The following is a 16,045-nucleotide window of genomic DNA, read 5'->3' as shown; positions in this document are numbered from 1 at the left end:
CCCGGAAGGAACAAAGGTCTGGAAGGGAGGGAGACCCTCCACAGTGCGTCCTGACCTGGCCCCACGGGCTCAGCACAGCTGCTGCTTTTCCTAGACAGGGATGGACCAGCAGTCCTGTACTTCAGTATCGAGGAAGGGCTTCCGCTTAGCCGGTCCTCCGGAGGCAGCCAGGCATGGGGCAGATCATGACACCACTTATTAGCTGTGTATCTTGGGCAAGTAATTTGATGTCTCAGAAGCACAGTCCCTTTCTCTGACAGGTCCGAAACGTAAATGCCCGGTACAGGCAGAATCACACTCACATCATGAGACTAAGGTGAGCATCAATCCAGCTGTTTCAAACTCATGAGAAACGTTCCCTTTCCTGGCTGAGTGTGGCACGAATGTCCTTGATCCCAGCACTTGGGAGGCAGAGGCAGGTGGAGGCCAGCCTGGTCTATCGTATGAGTTCCAAGCCAGCTAAGGCTATAGTGGGGCTCTGTCTTGGACAACAGAAAGACCCTTTGATCTCCAGCCCCTTACAACTAAGGCTGAACCTAGGGTTTCCCACTTGCTAAGCAAGTGTTTTTACACTGAGCTATACTCTAAGCCTCAACTCTAACTCTTTTGAATTTAATTTTTTTGTTGTTGCTTTTTTGTTGTTTTTTCAAGACGGTGTTTCTCTGTGTAGCCTTGGCTGTCCTGGCACTCTGTAGACCAGGCTGACCTCAAATTCTGAGATCTACCTGCCTCTGCCTCCAAGTGCTGAGATTAAAGGCTTGTGACACCACTGCCTAGCTTTTTGTTGTTTTGGTTTTTCGAGACAGGGTTTATCTGTGTAGTCTTGACTGTCCTGGAACTTGTTCTGTAGGCCAGACTGGCTTCAAACTCAGAGATCCACCTGCCTCTGCCTCAAGCTCTGGGATTAAAGGCTCTGCTATCTGGCTATTTCATTTTATTTTGAGACAGGCTCTATGCCACCCTGGCTGGCCTGGGACTCACAGCGGTTCACCTGCTTCTGCCTCCTGAGAGCTGGCATTAAGGTGTTCACTAACACACCTATTTCTTTTTTGAGACAGAGTCTCACTAAGTTGTCCAGGCTTGAATTTAGCCTAAAATTAGCCCAGGCTGGCATTGAATTTGCAATCCTCTTTCCTCAGCCTCCTAACAAGCTGGGTTACAGTCCTGGTTCAAAAAGGAACCAAAGTTAAGACCAGAAAGTCCTACAACTGAAGTGTTTGTTTTACTTAGATTCCACACTGCTCTTAGGAGTAGATGAAACAGTTCAGCTTGGGGGAGGAGCCAGGAGCCTTGTCCATCTTTGCCTCTCTAGTTCTCCGCAGCAGCATTCAAGCATGGGCCCTGCACACGTGCGCACACACAGGCTCCCATCAGTTAAGGTCTCTCCTCCATCAGGTCTAACCTCTCTGCTGCATCTGGAGCTCGGCGGATGGGGGTAGGGGACGGGTTCTTCAACCGAGGCCCCATTCTCTCTCCTCCCCGCTCTCATAACTTCAAAGACACTGCTTCCCTGACCCCAAAGTGACAACTCTGGCATTGGCTTTTGACTGCTTCAAAGCAGCAGATGCTGAGCCTTGGGCTGGCTGCTCGCTCTCCACTTTCTAGCCATCTATTGCTTAGGGTAAGCATGGGCACACTGAAGACTCAGGGGCTACCAGGAGGCACTGGCTCAGGCAGAGTCTTTGTCCTGCTGCTGGACTCTGAGGGCATGAACCTCTCCTCTGAGGGACTGGGACTCCACCTATGATCAGAGCAGACATTTTTTATGGGTTTACAGGGAGATCAGGATGGAGGAAGAAGGTTTGAGGACCAGAATTTGTTCTTTAGTCTTAGGTGCAAAAATGTCTCAGTGTCATTTACATCTGCTCTACTGGTTAACCAGTGTTGCATCTGTCTGGAACAGCTCTGGCTCCCTAGAGCCAGATCTTGTTCCGTAGCTCCCTTAGGAGCAACTGTCAACAGATCCATGACCAAGGGGCCCCCAAGATTCAAAGACTGTTCCAGTCTACTTTGGGTTTTTCCAGCTGTTTTTCTTGGCCAGAGGATCACACCCATAGGGATGCAGAGAGGGAGCAGGAAGCAAGAGAACAGTAAAGTCAGATGAACTGGAGAAGGGGCAGATGTTGCGGACATGAAGAAAGTAGCCATGAGCAGCGCACACCCCTGACAGAGAACACCTGGAGGGGTGTCTTCTCGAGTGCAGGTTGTGCTGGGCATGGTAAGGTGCTGGCAGGTAATCCTCTGCGGCCTTGAAGACTAAGAGTCAAGAGTCCTCATTGTGGGCTACCTCCTTCTAGGGCTGGGCTGAAACCTAGGACACAGCTGTTAACATCTGGACCCAGGATCATGTCTGCTAACAAGGGCTTGTGGGCACCACCCGAGGGTGAGGACAGCCTGTCGGACAAGTTTCTGAGGAAGACCAGGGAGTCTCCACTGGTGCCTGTAGGTGAGTGGGGGAACAGGGTTGGGGCGATGGCTCCTCTCTGGGGACCTCATGAGATGATGGTCACAGAATTCAAGTGGTCCAACCACTGTACACTGTCATGCAATGAAGGAGTCTGGATGGGTGGGGGTGGCAGCCAACTGAATGCAAAGTACTCTGCGAAACAGCGCCAACAGCAGCCTCGGGATGGGAGTCTTTATTGCAGTCGGACTGCCCCGGGGTTTCCCTTTCAGGCTCTGAAAACCTGTGCAGAGGCAGGAGCCAGGAGTGGGTGGAGCTGCTCAGGTGGGGGTGCAGTTGTGACAACAAACTATCAGCATATTGAGGGAGGGGCGTCGTGAGGGTCGCAGGCACTTTAGAAATGCCATGAGAGGAAACTCAGTACTCCAATACTAGTTGCATGAATCTGCTTAGTGCCTGGTGCCCAGCCTGCATTACCCAGAGGAAAGCCAAGGGACCTTGGACATGGCCCAGTGATCCCATTCTCTGCCCACAGGCATAGGAGGCTGCCTGGTGATAGCGGCATACAGAATTTACCGGCTGAAGGCTCGAGGTGCCACCAAGTTGTCCATACATCTGATTCATACCCGAGTGGCAGCACAGGCGTGTGCCGTGGGCGCCATCATGCTCGGTAAGCAGCACGGTGGGGGTCAGGGGAGAAGGGGAACAACACAGGGTGCCTTCCCTTAATCGGACCATGGCTCAAGCATCTGCTTCACACACTAGTATCCACATCAATTTCTTGATGAACCTCTGAGGCCTTCTCAGGGTTCCCCACTGGTCACTGTGGCTGGGCAATGGGACAGTATGAAGACAGCCTGATTCATGAATTTTCCAGAGGTAAGGGCCAGGAAGAGGCAGCAACTAACTGTGGGCTGGGACTGTGGGCTAGTCCCTTTCACTGGGCCTTAGTGTCCCCGTGCACAGCAGCCACCTCTGACTAGTCCAGTCACAGGCCACTTTGTGCAGAATAGATGTCTAAGGGCTAATGGAGGAGTTGTTCCCTTAGGCTGTGTGCCTGGGTGTCTGGAGCAGCTGTTGGGACATGGGGCTGAAAGAAGAGCAGGAAAGCTGGGTCTCAAGGGAAAAGCTAGAGTGCAGCCCCGGGGACCCCTCGAAGGACGGGGAAAGGGTTTAGGGATCAGATGCCAAGGGGCACTTCTCTTCCCTCTTTACGCAGGTGCCATGTATACAATGTACAGAGATTACATCAAGAGGGTGTCAGAGGATCCTGAGAAGTAGGAGTCCCGAGGCTGCAGGATGGCCCAATCCCCAGCTGTCTCCATATACACTAATAAAGTGATGTTGAGCAAACTGAAGTGCCTCACTCATGAGCAGAGCCAGGGAAATGTTGTGGCTGGAGGGAGGGCCCAGCACAACGGGCGGGAACCAAAGGTCTCTGGTCCCAAACAAGGTGCAGCAGTCTCCTAGGACAGACCTCAGTCCCCAGGGTCCCAGCAACTCCTATACCACCTCATGTCCAGGCAGAAGCAGCCTGGAATGGAAATGAAAAGGCGGGGGCAGAGAAGGGGCCTTGAGGCTCATGGGAACACTGAATCAGACGCACGCATTCCTTCCACCACAGGCTGCTCCCCTAGGGACTTAGCCAGGAAGGCAGCTGCAGCTGGGAGCAGAGGCAGTAATGCCCCATGGGAAATCACATACCCAGAATATAAGTGCTCGGATTAGACAGGCAGAGGGTGGGGTGGGGGTGAACGAAAGCAGCAAACCAAGGCAGAGGTCAGAATGTTCTGTTCATTTACAAACCATGGCTAAGGTTGAACTTGTGAGAAATAAAACTCCATGTAAATCCTGAAGACAGACCCCTTGGGGTTAAACACTGTCATCTTGTTCTCATTCTTCTTCTCTGGGCCCAAGCTCCTCTCTGTTCCTTGGGCAGAGGCCACAGAAGGAACCAGGAGGCCAGATGCCCCTTGCTCACTGGGACACTGGGAGGCAGGTTTCTGGGTTGTTCAGATGGCCCCGTAGCAGTTCCCAGATGCTCACAGCATCAAGGCCCAGTTCGGCAGGTCTCAGCTGGAGTCCAGAGCAGCAGGCACTGCAGGGAGCAGGAGCTGCTAGACCCCCGCACTCACATGGGATAATTGAGCACAACATCCTGTTTGGCCAGCTCCAGCAACATAGGATCATCGAAGAACTTGCTGATGCTCACATCTTCACTCAGGCCCTGTGGAGAACACAGACACGAGGGTGAGCTCCACAGGGTTATGGTAAAGGAGCCTGGGGTCAGCCAGGACTTGTGCTTGAGGACTTGGGCCTTTAAAATACCATTAGAGCTCCTCTGTTCCCTTTGGGCCCTAGGTCTGCTTATCCGAGGAGTGTGGAGACTGAGCTTTCCAAACAGCACTAAACTACCCTCCAAGAGGAAGAAAAGACACACAACTCCTGTGGAGACCCTGGGGGGTTGAGGGATGCAGTGGTTTAGAGATCCTATACCTTCCTACGACGGGTTTTGATCATGAACTCCCGGGCCAGGTGAGGAGCTGGCTGTGGCTCCAATGGGCGGATGACAATGCTTTTGTCCAGAGGATCACCAGGGACAATCTGGAAGGCAGAGAGTTTTCAGGTAGTTGGGACAGCTTCCCAGAGGATTCAGGCCCAGAAGCAGGAATTGTGGAGCATCCTTGAGAACATCCTAGACAGAGGGGAACTGGCTAAAAGGCCAGTCTACCGAACCAGGAGGCCAAGCTGGCCAGGTTTCCTCACCTGCCAGTGGTGGAAGACAGACAGGGAAAAGGCTTGTCCCTGGGTATGAGTGCGGAGGTCGGTCTCAAAGCCGAACGAGTCAATGGCCGGGATGAAAGCTTTGATGGTGTAGAGAGGGGAGCCTGGTATGGGCGCATCCTGAGTCACATGACCCCTGAAAGACAAAGGCCAAAGTTCTAGTTGTATACAGGTCCGAAGGCAAGGGGGGATCTGTCTTCTGGCCCTTTTCTGTGTATCCCAGCACAGCCATCATCAAAAAAAGACCTGACGGAACATGCTCCACAGAGGGCCTGGGACTGGGGCTCTTAGCTGAAGCCACAGGAGCAGCCACCTCTGGGAGGAGGCAAGAGTATGGACACTGAAGAAACAGGACCCTAAGGACAGCCCTATCACTGCTTCACTTCTCCCAGGAACTAAGGGGGGGGGGGCAAGAAGAAACTGTGGCCATGGCCTTTGGGAAAGCTAGAAAGCCTCAGTTCTCCCCTACTTCTCGTGGGAGCAGGCTCAGTGGGCTTCTGTTGGAAAGGTGGGGAGAGCAAAGGCTGGGAGACTCCCCTTTCCTTTCCTCAGTAGCCAAGGGGCTTCTTGCTCAGTACTCTCCCCAACAACAGGCTGCTCACCTGCGCCTGGCCAGGACTGTATAAACAGCAGATACACAGTCTGCAGGGGCCTGGACCTCTACAAAGTAGTAAGGCTCCATCAGACGGGGAGTGGCCTGCAATAGAGGAGAAAGGACCCGGCATAGGTAAGGCTGAAGAGTTAGGACATAAAGGGTCTCCAGACCACTGGCGGCCTTCTATGGCCTCTGCCTGAGAAGCAGGACAGCTCCCTACAGCTCCACTTACCATGAGGAAGGCAGAGTAGACTACCCTCCTGGCTGTGGGGATGATCTGACCTCCACCCCGGTGGAGAGGTTCTTGGGCAACCACGGCATCCAGGATCTTAAACTTGACGTTGCGAATCACTGAAATGGGAGAGCTGGGGTTAGTCTTTGGGGCATGGCAGAGTAGCAGGGTAATTTGCTACACTGAGGCCACATTACAGCCACCAAAGACACAATACAAATCTCACATCCACCAGCAAGGCCAGTAGCAAACAGATTAACAGTTAATTATTACTTAACATTTGCTTCAGGCCATGCTCCGACATGACATGTGAACTTTCTTAGAAGCTTACGTGCTGGTACTAAGTATTTTTTTTTTTTTTTTGGACGTAGATTATGTTCTAGAAGTTTTATTTGGTCCCATGTAGTCTATTCTGTGATAGTAAACCAACCTGACCACCCTCATGCTATATCTATCTTCAACATGGCCAAAGACAGGTTCTACTCAGGAAATTAGACCAAATGTCAGTCTAGAAATGCCTTCATTTCAGGTTGTAGCAAGTGACAGCAAGTGATAGGGAGGGAGCAGGGGAACATTGGCCCAAGATTTGGGACAGTCCAGTGTACCCACGTTGCTTTTCCTGCTGGGTCCGAAAGATGGGAGGCCCATTCCTGCCTTATCAGCTCATGTGCCTAGGTGTAAGGGTCCTGGGGAATGGAGCTGAGAGGTTGTTGTTGGACTCACATTCATCGCAGAGGGGTCCCTCCCTGGTTCCCCACTGGAAACCTTGAACAATGCTGTCCTTCACTGAGCCGAGAAGTGCCTTGTCCACCTGCACAGAAACATTAGGTCTCCATCAGTCCACTGGCAACAGCCAGCAGCTTTAGGAGGAGGAGAGTATGGCTGTGAGAAGCCACCTTTCAACAGCAAAGGGGACATTGCAGTTTCCTTGTCTAGGGATAACACTTTGCCACAGGCCTCCCATCAGTTTACCTCCGAGGGCAGTGTGTCGTCCACTAGGATGTTAGGGCCTGTAGCATCGGGACCAAAGGCCCAGATGGAACGGGCAGCCAGCAGATCCCAGTCATACTTGGTTTGGAAGAACTCTCCCAGCTTCTTCCTGGAGGAAAAGAGGAGAAAGCGGCTTGCAGAGCTATAGTTCCTTCCTTTCTATAAGACAGTGACCCACTCTACCCACATCAATATCCAGGACAACAGCAGAGAAGGATGGATGGTGTCAAAAGACCAGGCAAAGAAGGCAAAAAAAATGAGCCCTGGAAGCAGAGCCCTGCTCCAACCTGTTCCAGGTGATCTGGACCACCTCATTCTCTATGTCCTCAGCAAGGCCTTTCTCCAGAGGCTCGGCAATCATGGTGATCTTGTTCCTGGTCAGAAAGGACAGCAGTGAGAAGGGGTCACAGGATGAGCAGGGGCAACAACACAGACCACTGAGACAGCTAGAGAAACGGAAAACTTGGAGCCAGGGGCAGCAAAGGGTACCCTTCTGTTTTTTCTTCTTATGTGTGTGAGTTATTTTGTGTGCATTTATTCAAATGTACCATACGTGTGCAGTGCCCAAAGAAGCCAGACATGAGTTTTGGACACCGTGGACTGGAACTGCAAGCTACCATGTGGTGGAAATAAAATTTTGGTCCCTCTGCAAGAACAACGAATGCTTTTAACCACTGAGCCATCTCTCTAGCCTCCATCTGCTTTTTCTTGAAAAGTACGGCTGGGCCGGAGAGTGTAGCTTGGCAGCAAAGCAAGTGTAAACATGTATGAGGAGCTGGGTTTCCATTTTCAGAACCCATTAAAAAAAAGGAACTTAACATTGAAGCTGGTATAGTGGCTTACACTTTTAATCCCAGTACTTAGCAGTCAGGAAGATCTGACACTGTTCCATGTAATGAGTTTTAGGCTATCTTGGGCTACAGAGACAGATCTTGTCTCAAAAACCAATTAAGATTTAGGGCAAAATTTCCAATACTGACAAGGCAGCTAGAAAATTTTTAGGAGTACCCAAGGCAAAGGGTTCCACAATGAAATATCTGTGCAGAAAGGGATACAGTCTGGAGCAAACATGAGTACCTAAGCAGCCTGAGTCCATCTCAAGAAAACTCTGCAAGAGCTGTGCTTGGGGTAGGCCTGAGGTGAGTATGGGAGAGAAGGTTGTCAATTCCAAGTTTTCCCCCTGAAAACAGGGTCATGTGCGTAGCCCCAGATGGCTTGGAACTTGCTATATAGATGGAGCTGGCCTTGAACTCGCAGCAATCCTCCTGACTTTGCCTCCCTGGTGCGGGGATTACAAGCTTGAGCCACCATGCTGGACTTGTTTCTGTTTTTTGAGACAGGAGCTCACTTCGTGGCTTTCTATCTACCTGCACCTGCCTCTTGATGGAATTAAAGGTGCCACCACGCCTGTCTTTTTTTATTTTTTTTTTTAAATAAAGAATCTCTCATGGCCCAGCCTACTTCTCAAACTTGTTGTGGGGCTGAGGCTGGCCTAGAACTCCTGATCCTCCTGCTTCTAGCTCCCCAAGTGATAAGCTTTCAGGTGTGTGCTACCACACCTAGTTTCTTTATTTGAGTGAGCGTCATGTGAGCATTTTCATGTGCATGTGTGTGCAAGATAGTGGATGTCTTCCTTTCCACACAATCCCCCGCCCACCTTTAAAAAAAAAAAAAAAAAAAAAAAAAGAGATCCAGGCCAGCCTGAGCTACAGAATGAAACTCTGTTAGGGGGAAAAAAAAAAGTTTTGTTTTTTTTTGTGGCATTTCCTCAAACATACATCACTGTATCTGTTCATATCTGTGCTGTTGCTCTCCCTTGCCCCACCTCCTGCTTACTTCTTATTGGGTGTTTCAGCAAAGCATTTGAGGGAGGATGTTTCTACCACTGTCTCACAAAACGTCACAACTGGGTCGGCCACCTATGCAATGGAAAGAAAAACACTGAGGTAAAAGTCAGTTTTGTTGACAGGCAAAGTTCTACCTAGGAAATTCTGAAGTGTTTTTGTTCTCCCTCTACACAAGCCTCCTAAGTAGCTCTGCAAAAGTAGCAGGCTAAAAACTATCTGCACTACCACCAGACAGCCTGGGAGTAGGCAAATTCACCTCCTGAGTCAGGAGTAAGTAGGGGCTCAAACTAGGGCTTTAATTATGGTCTTCAAGAAAGCTTCCAGCACCTGCCACTCCCTGGGGGTAGGATGGAAGTAGTGCTGCAGACCCACTGTGAGCCTCTGCTCTGTCCTCAAGCCCCAGCCCCAGAGTACAAGAGTCTAGGAGGGCCCCTGCCCAGAAACATAGTGTGGAGAAAAAGTCTTGACTGGGAGACAGCACCACCCCATGCACGGTTCAAGGTGCTTGGTCTAGACTTGGTGATAAGCCTGAAGCAAGCTCCCACTCTCTGTGACAGCACCCACCCGGAGGCCAATCAGCAGACACTGGGTAGTTCTTTTCCTAATGATGGGACAGGAATGACTCTGGCTTGGAGCCTTGACTTTAAGTGTATGACACTGAAAATGACTCAGCGAGTAGGGCAAACCCTACTCGAGGTTCTCTAGAATCTTCTCTGATGAAGAACAGCAGAAAGTGCTTTCCACAGAGAGTGTCTAGTGGGCATCCAGGGATGCTGAGGACATCCCTCTGCAGCTGGAAGCCAGGCTAGGGGAGGGGCACCTTGATGTCGATCTCTGAGTACATCTTCCGCAGATCGTGCATGACGCAGTCCAGGTAGAGCTCCCCAGTGCCCAGGATCACATGCTCACCAGACTCCTCCACCTGAAACACAGAAGCCCCAGCAGTCACATCGCCCGCACTCGATTGTCTTGTTCACAGCAGATGTAAAAAAAAAAACACCAACACACACACACACACACACACACACACAACCCCACCAAAACAAGGTACCAGAGATGAAGGTTCTATAGGCCATTATCAGAAGCAGTGACTGTTTCAACTGTACAATAGAGGGAGGGCTAGGACTGGCTCAATGGATGGAAGGCCGGCTCAGTGGGGGGTGGGAGAGCTAGGGCTGGTTCAGTGGTCAAGCATTCTCTCTACATGATCGAGACCTTGAGTCTCAATCCTCAGCATGCTCTACAACCCACCCCACATTCCCTGAGAAAAGGTGAGTTGGTGGTATACCTGTAATACCAGCATTCCAATAGCAGAGGCAGGAAATTCACCCCGAGCTTGAGGCCAATCAATACTGCACAGAAATACACTAAATAGTCTGGCGGCAGGCTCAAGAGTGTGCAATCATCAGTCACTTTTGTTTGTTAGTTTTCTATTATTTTATGTGTATGGGTGTTTTGCCCGAATTTGTCTGTATGCCTGGCGCCTGTGGAGCCTGAAAAGAGCTTTAGATTCCCTAAAACTGGAGTTACAGATGGTATGACCAGCCACCTGGGTGCTGGGAATTGAACCTGGCTCCTCTGGAAGAATAGCCAACGCTCCTAACTGCTGAGCCATCTCTCCAGCCCTGTTTGTAGCCCAAAATAGGCCCAACTTCCTTTGTAGCTGAGATTGACCCTGAGCTTTGTCTCCTCCTGACTCAACCTCCCAAATGCTGGGATTACAGGTGTGAACCACCAGGCTTGGTTTCTCACTTTTCTAGCAAACCAATTCACACTGTGTGCCTATTAAGGTAGATAGTCTATTTCAAGTCATTTGGGGACGCGCAGGCACACATTCCGTTTTGTCTCATCCTCAAACAATAACCAGTAGGGTCCGTCCATGAACGGGGCTATGGGAAGTGGCAAGTGAGGACACCTGCTGAATGCCACAGAGTGACAGCACAGAGCGGTCAGCTGAGGCGTGTAGGGCTTGGAGCAACCTCAGGCCTGGAACATACCTTAGTGGTGAGAGATGGGTAGCTCTTATTGACCTTGCGCAGGCCGTCAAGCATTTTGGGCAGCTCTGAGGGGTTGACTGGCTCTACAGCAATCTTGATAACAGATGTGGTATTGAATTTCAAGGGCCGGAAAATCTGAGCCTGAGATCCAAAGGACAGAGGAGTGAAGAAGAGCCTCAGGGGTAGGCAAGAAGGCACAGGCCTAAGGGAGAAGCTGAAGTCTTGATTCCCCAACCAAGAACCATGGTACAGCCAGAGCCCAATTTAAAGGGCCATTTGCTCCAGGCACTTTGGCAGAGCACTGGGAAAGAATAAGAGGCATGATTCCTAATCCCCAGCATCTTGGGGGAAATGCAGCAGCAGAGTGATGGTGCAAGCTAGGGTCAAGCCACCCAGCAGCAGTGGCTCTGGATTAGGCCTTTTGAGTTTCAAAGCTTATTTGTTCACATGGTAGCTTGTGCCCCTCTAGCTCAGTGTGTGCTCCCCTTCAGAAACACTACCTCCTCATTGCCTCGGGGTTCAGTTATAGTTGCTGTCTTTACAATTGGTTGATCAACTCCTTCAATCAGAACCCAGTTGCCAGCAGGAACACGATTCACCTCGATGTGGTACCTGGATTAACAGCCAATGAACAAGCACAGAACTTAGAGCATTCATTCCATGAAATGTACTGAGCGCCTGCTGCATGCAGGGCACAGAGCTAGGAGCAGAAATAAGTTACAGAGCCATTCTCGCAGGGAGATGTGATGAACACTCACATAGGCACACACAGGGCAAGTGCTATGGAAGTGTGTAGTGTAGGAAGACAGGACAGGAAAGCTTGATTCTAAGTGGAGACTCCAGGTAAAAGTCACTGCCTGGTGGGCCTCTGTGCGTTAGAGGCCAGCTTAGTGTACAAAGTGAGTTCCAGGACAGCCAGGGCTATGTAGAGAGACCCTGTATCATAAAACAAAAAACGGTAATGCAAGGGGATATTAAAACACAGATCCTTGAATTTCTGAGCTTTGATTTCCTCCTGCGTTCTAGAGAAAAGGGTGGATCTGGAGGAGGAAAGGGACATCACTGAAGCACAGTGGTCACATTCCTGTCAGGACCGCTCTGACTCTGCTTATCACCTGGGATGACAAACAGCCTAGGAGACCAAAATTGATTCCTCAGACAGGGATGCGCCAGGGGCTCAGCACAAAGGAACAGGCAGCAGAGGTTTGAAAACAAAAGCTTTTGGAAAGAAACCTGAAGAAGCAAGTTAAGAAACACAGGCGAGATGGAAAGTGGGTAAGAGAGATGATCCAGCAGTTACATGCATGTAATCACAGCACTAGGGAGGCTGAGGCAGGCAGATCTCTGAGTTCAAGGCCAGTCTGGTCTACAAGTGAGTCCAGGACATCCAAGGCTACACAGAAAAACCCTGTCTTGAAAAACCAAAACCACAACAACACTGGCTATTCTCAGAGAAGACCTGAGTTTGATTCCCCACACTGACACGGAGGCTCACAACTGTCTATAACTCCTGTTCTAGGGATCCAAAGCCCTCTTATGGACTCCTTGGGCACAAAGCACACATGTGGTGCAGAGACATACATGCAAGCAAAATACTCATACATATTAAAAAGAAGAAGAAAAAATGGAAATCCTCCCAAAAAGGCTTCACTCCAGGCATCCAAAACTCAAAAGCAACATTTGAATAGTCACCCTTAAGCCTGGGCAACCTTAGGAACTGGATGTCAACAGATCTGCCAGGAGGGGTCATCTAATTCCTCAATGTACCAACCAGGTAGCTGTGTTGCCTAGGATGCCTCCTAACATGCTGGGCGGTCCCAGTGTAGAAGCCTATATATGATTCGGCTCTGGGCAGCAGCACAGTACCTGGCCACAGAGATCCAGAGGCGGCCCACGGTGCAGATCTGGGAGTCTTCCTCGTCCTCCAGGGTGTAGTTCTCCCCCAGCACCTTCACAGGCTGCCCAGCATGGATGGTGCCACTCAGCACCCGGCCAAAGGCATGGAACTGAACTCCGTCATCTGTGCTGTACATCTTAGTCGTGTGACACATCAGGGGACCCTGGCAGGCAGGACAGAGAACAGCTCTAACCACATACATCATGAAGGTAATAGCACCTCCCCTGACAGCAATGACACGAGCTGAGGAGAGAGGCCAGACTAATGAAGATGTGGACACTTGGAAAAATTTCAAACTGCATTCCCCTCCCTCTATGAAGGGACTTTTAAAAGGAGATTCAGAAACAACAAAAATAAAAACGAGACAACCAAGGCAGACATGGTGGTACAGGCTGGCATAAGGGAGTCTGAGGCAGGAGGACTCCTAAGAGTGTAATGCCAGCCCGAGATAGAGTGAAAAGCTATGCCATAAAACACAAAAAAGGGTCCAGGACTCAGCAGATAAAGAGGCTTGCTGCGAAGCCTGACAATCTGAGTTTGATCCCTGGGACTCATACAACAGAAGGGAGGAACCAACTTCAACAAGCTAGTCTTTGGCTTCCATGTGCACGCCATCAAACATGTATAGACACTGACACACACACACAAATAAACATATGTAACACAAACACACAATCAAGCAAACAAAACTTCTGGCATTGACAAGACTCCTTGCTCTACATTCCCTATGAAGACAGAACTCAATGCTCAACCACGTGTTTATGAAGAAAAGCTAGAGCGCCTAAGCAACAGCTGAGATGTTTTTGTATTTTTGTTTTGGTGCCTGGGAATTGCATCCAGGGCCTCAACATACTAAGTACATATTCTACCAGTGAACTAGACCTTGAGCCCCAGCTGATGCTTCTAAATCCCAGGGCTGACCAAGACAAGCTGCCATTTGTTTCTCTATTATCTTGCAGGTTATCTGCAACTCCTTTAACCTTGTTTAACTGTCATAATAGCCACTCACACATCATCATCCTCATAGCACAGACTAAGGGAGCATGAGGAAGGCACCTAAAGTTAACCCCCTACTTCTGGCAATGATCAAGCTCTGAATGCAGGACTGACTCTGCTTTTAGGGGGGCGGGGCAAGCAATGACAGCAAAGAAGGCAGCGTGCTGCCAACCAGAAATCATGCGTCCATGCAGAAGCAGAAGCAGCACTGGGGGCACGCTCCCTTACATCTGGGTCACAGTCACTCATGGCCTCGCCGAGGTCGGAGTCCACGCCGCCAGTGTAGGTGTGCTCGATCTTTGGTTTGGCGCCCACCTTTGGAGATGGAATGTGCTGCACACACATGTCCACAAAGCCTAGGGGGAGAAGAGGAAGCCATTACTGGATCACTGCTCCACATTCTTACGGGGCAAGTGGGCAGGAAGCACGGACTCAGCCTGGAAGCTAACACTCAGGGAAATCAATTTCCTACGAGGAGAAAACACACGCTTTTGGGGACACACCAATGTCAGTGCATTTAAGAAGCAAGCTTCAGTGAGACACAACTTGAGATTCAGCTGACAAAAAAAAAATTTTTTTTTAAAAAGGGGTTGGGGATTTAGCTCAGTGGTAGAGCACTTGCCCAGCAAGCACAAGGCCCTGGGTTTGGTCCTCAGCTCTGGAAAAAAATAAATAAAATTAAAGACTTTAAAACAATCCCTGACCACAGAGATCCATACTTTTACTGAACATAAGTATCCACTGACTTCTGACCCTGAGTCAGGTAAGTTTCCCACCTGTATTCCTTCGATTTACTTAGGACAATCCTCAACTGACTAGCCTGTCCTTTGAGAAACACTGCATGTTTCTAGTCAATAAGTTACTGTTTCCCTAACAGATTAATAAGCCATGAAAGAAACCCTGTTCATTAGGACAGGGGGATTGGTAAAATCTCTTTTTTCTTCTTCAGTTCTCACGATCAAACCCACAAGTATTCAAATAAGCCTCAGTCCTAGTACCTGCTGCGACTGGTGTCCAGGATCCTCAGGCTGATGGCCAGTCCAGAGCTATTCTGAGCTTTAAAGGTTCAGATACCTAATTTCCACCAGACTTAGAATCATTGATTGTTCAAAGGACCCTTTCCTTGTCCCTCCACTACTCACTTTTTGAGATAGGTCCTTACTATGTAATCCTGGCTGGACTGGAACTCGCTCTGTAGAGCAGGCTGGCCTTGAACTCACAGAGATCTGTTTGCCAGTGCCTCTTGAGTGCTGAACTAAAGGTGTGTGCCACCATGCCTGGCCTTTAAGACAGCTCCTTGCTCTGTAACTCACGCTGCCTGGAAAAATTATGCAAGCCATGCTGGTCTCAAACTCAGAACAATCCTGCATCAGTCTATCAAGTGTTGGCATTACAGGTACGAGCCACCACTTCTGGGTACTTGTTCTTAGTTACAGATGAGAATCAGTCACAGAAGCAACAGGAGGCTGGCTAGTCACTCTGAAAACTGCAGGCCAGGAGCAAAACTCAGGTCTTTCCAGGTGGGTGGTACATGCCTTTGATTCCAGGACTCAGGAAGCAGAGGCAGACAGATCTGTGAGTTCCAGGACAGCCTGGTTTATACAGTGAGTTGAAGGCCAGTCAAGTCTGAATCGTGAGACCCTGTCTACAAACAAACAAGCAAAAGTTCAGGTCTCTTCTCAGCTAGTCCAGTGTTCCTCCTACTCTAGCATTGGCTTCCACATACCTGAGACAGGAAAGGGGCTCAGCAGAAAGAGAAAGGGGAATGAATCTCAGCCCTTGCCAGAGACTGAGTCTGAAACACAGGCTCATGGAACACCAGGTCTCCAGCTGGTGGTACTGTCTGGGGAGGCTGCAGAACATTTAGGAGGGAGTCCTAGATGGAGGAAGTAGGTGGCTGGGAGACAGGTTTTGAGAGGTACAGCCTGGCTCCATTTCTAGTCCAGGCGGATTCCTGGTTTTTGGAACTGTAAGAAGCCCCAGCTGCCCACTCTTCTCATTATGAATACCACCATGTCTTCCCCGCCACAATAAACTGTACCCTCTCAAAGGACGAACTGAAATATGATGTTTCTGTTAGGTACTGTGTCCCAATGATGGAAAAAACCAAACATCTCCTGAGTCCTCCCCTCTGCAGCCACCTTCTGCCAAACCCCAGTGAATACACCAGAGCTGGAGGCCTGACACCACCTGCCTCACCTGTAGGACCCTCATGATGGGGGACATTGAATTCCCTTTCCAAATACCAAGAAACAACTAAAGAAAACAGTTGGAAAAAACCTCTGTAGTTGGTTTAAATACAT

General features: G+C 49.9%; 2 protein-coding genes across 4 annotated transcripts in view; one reads left to right on the top strand and one right to left on the bottom strand.

Moving 5' to 3' along the window:
- The first annotated feature begins 1,354 nt into the window (after positions 1-1,354).
- On the top strand, positions 1,355-4,140 carry Higd1b (HIG1 hypoxia inducible domain family member 1B). Of its 3 annotated transcripts, none has more exons than XM_021631942.2 (4): positions 1,355-1,621; positions 2,298-2,446; positions 2,940-3,074; positions 3,624-4,140. In XM_021631942.2, the coding sequence occupies exons 2-4, from the start codon at positions 2,347-2,349 to the stop codon at positions 3,683-3,685; spliced, it is 297 nt and encodes a 98-aa protein (XP_021487617.1). In that variant the 5' UTR covers positions 1,355-1,621; positions 2,298-2,346; the 3' UTR covers positions 3,686-4,140. The 3 variants fall into 3 exon arrangements, with proteins under 3 accessions (XP_021487617.1, XP_021487615.1, XP_021487616.1); XM_021631940.2 differs by lacking the exon at positions 1,355-1,621 and adding an exon at positions 2,045-2,218; XM_021631941.2 differs by lacking the exon at positions 1,355-1,621 and adding an exon at positions 2,046-2,203.
- Positions 4,141-4,180: 40 nt separating this feature from the next.
- Eftud2 (elongation factor Tu GTP binding domain containing 2) overlaps positions 4,181-16,045 on the bottom strand; it is a 41,108-nt gene continuing 29,243 nt past the window's right edge. The window contains exons 15-28 of the mRNA XM_021631922.2: positions 13,971-14,098; positions 12,716-12,909; positions 11,350-11,461; positions 10,850-10,990; positions 9,673-9,774; positions 8,842-8,924; positions 7,293-7,379; positions 6,988-7,114; positions 6,739-6,826; positions 6,016-6,134; positions 5,791-5,885; positions 5,171-5,324; positions 4,901-5,008; positions 4,181-4,631 (exon numbers count right to left, since the gene is read on the bottom strand). Coding sequence (XP_021487597.1) covers positions 4,536-4,631; positions 4,901-5,008; positions 5,171-5,324; positions 5,791-5,885; positions 6,016-6,134; positions 6,739-6,826; positions 6,988-7,114; positions 7,293-7,379; positions 8,842-8,924; positions 9,673-9,774; positions 10,850-10,990; positions 11,350-11,461; positions 12,716-12,909; positions 13,971-14,098 — 1,634 coding nt within the window. The 3' untranslated portion in view covers positions 4,181-4,535. The remainder of the gene's footprint in view (positions 4,632-4,900; positions 5,009-5,170; positions 5,325-5,790; positions 5,886-6,015; positions 6,135-6,738; positions 6,827-6,987; positions 7,115-7,292; positions 7,380-8,841; positions 8,925-9,672; positions 9,775-10,849; positions 10,991-11,349; positions 11,462-12,715; positions 12,910-13,970; positions 14,099-16,045) is intronic.

This window comes from Meriones unguiculatus, chromosome 7 (genome assembly GCF_030254825.1).
Source record: "Meriones unguiculatus strain TT.TT164.6M chromosome 7, Bangor_MerUng_6.1, whole genome shotgun sequence".
NCBI classification, from domain to species: Eukaryota; Metazoa; Chordata; class Mammalia; order Rodentia; family Muridae; genus Meriones; species Meriones unguiculatus.
Note: the sequence above shows the minus strand (reverse complement) of the source record. Positions and strands in the feature narration are given on the sequence as shown.

Bases quoted from the DNA above. Each gene is read 5' to 3' on its own strand.
- Higd1b (XM_021631942.2), top strand. From the start codon at position 2,347: ATGTCTGCTAACAAGGGCTTGTGGGCACCACCCGAGGGTGAGGACAGC. The intron at 2,447-2,939 runs GTGAGTGGGGGA...CTCTGCCCACAG, and splicing joins GTCTCCACTGGTGCCTGTAG to GCATAGGAGGCTGCCTGGTG. The intron at 3,075-3,623 runs GTAAGCAGCACG...CTCTTTACGCAG, and splicing joins CGTGGGCGCCATCATGCTCG to GTGCCATGTATACAATGTAC.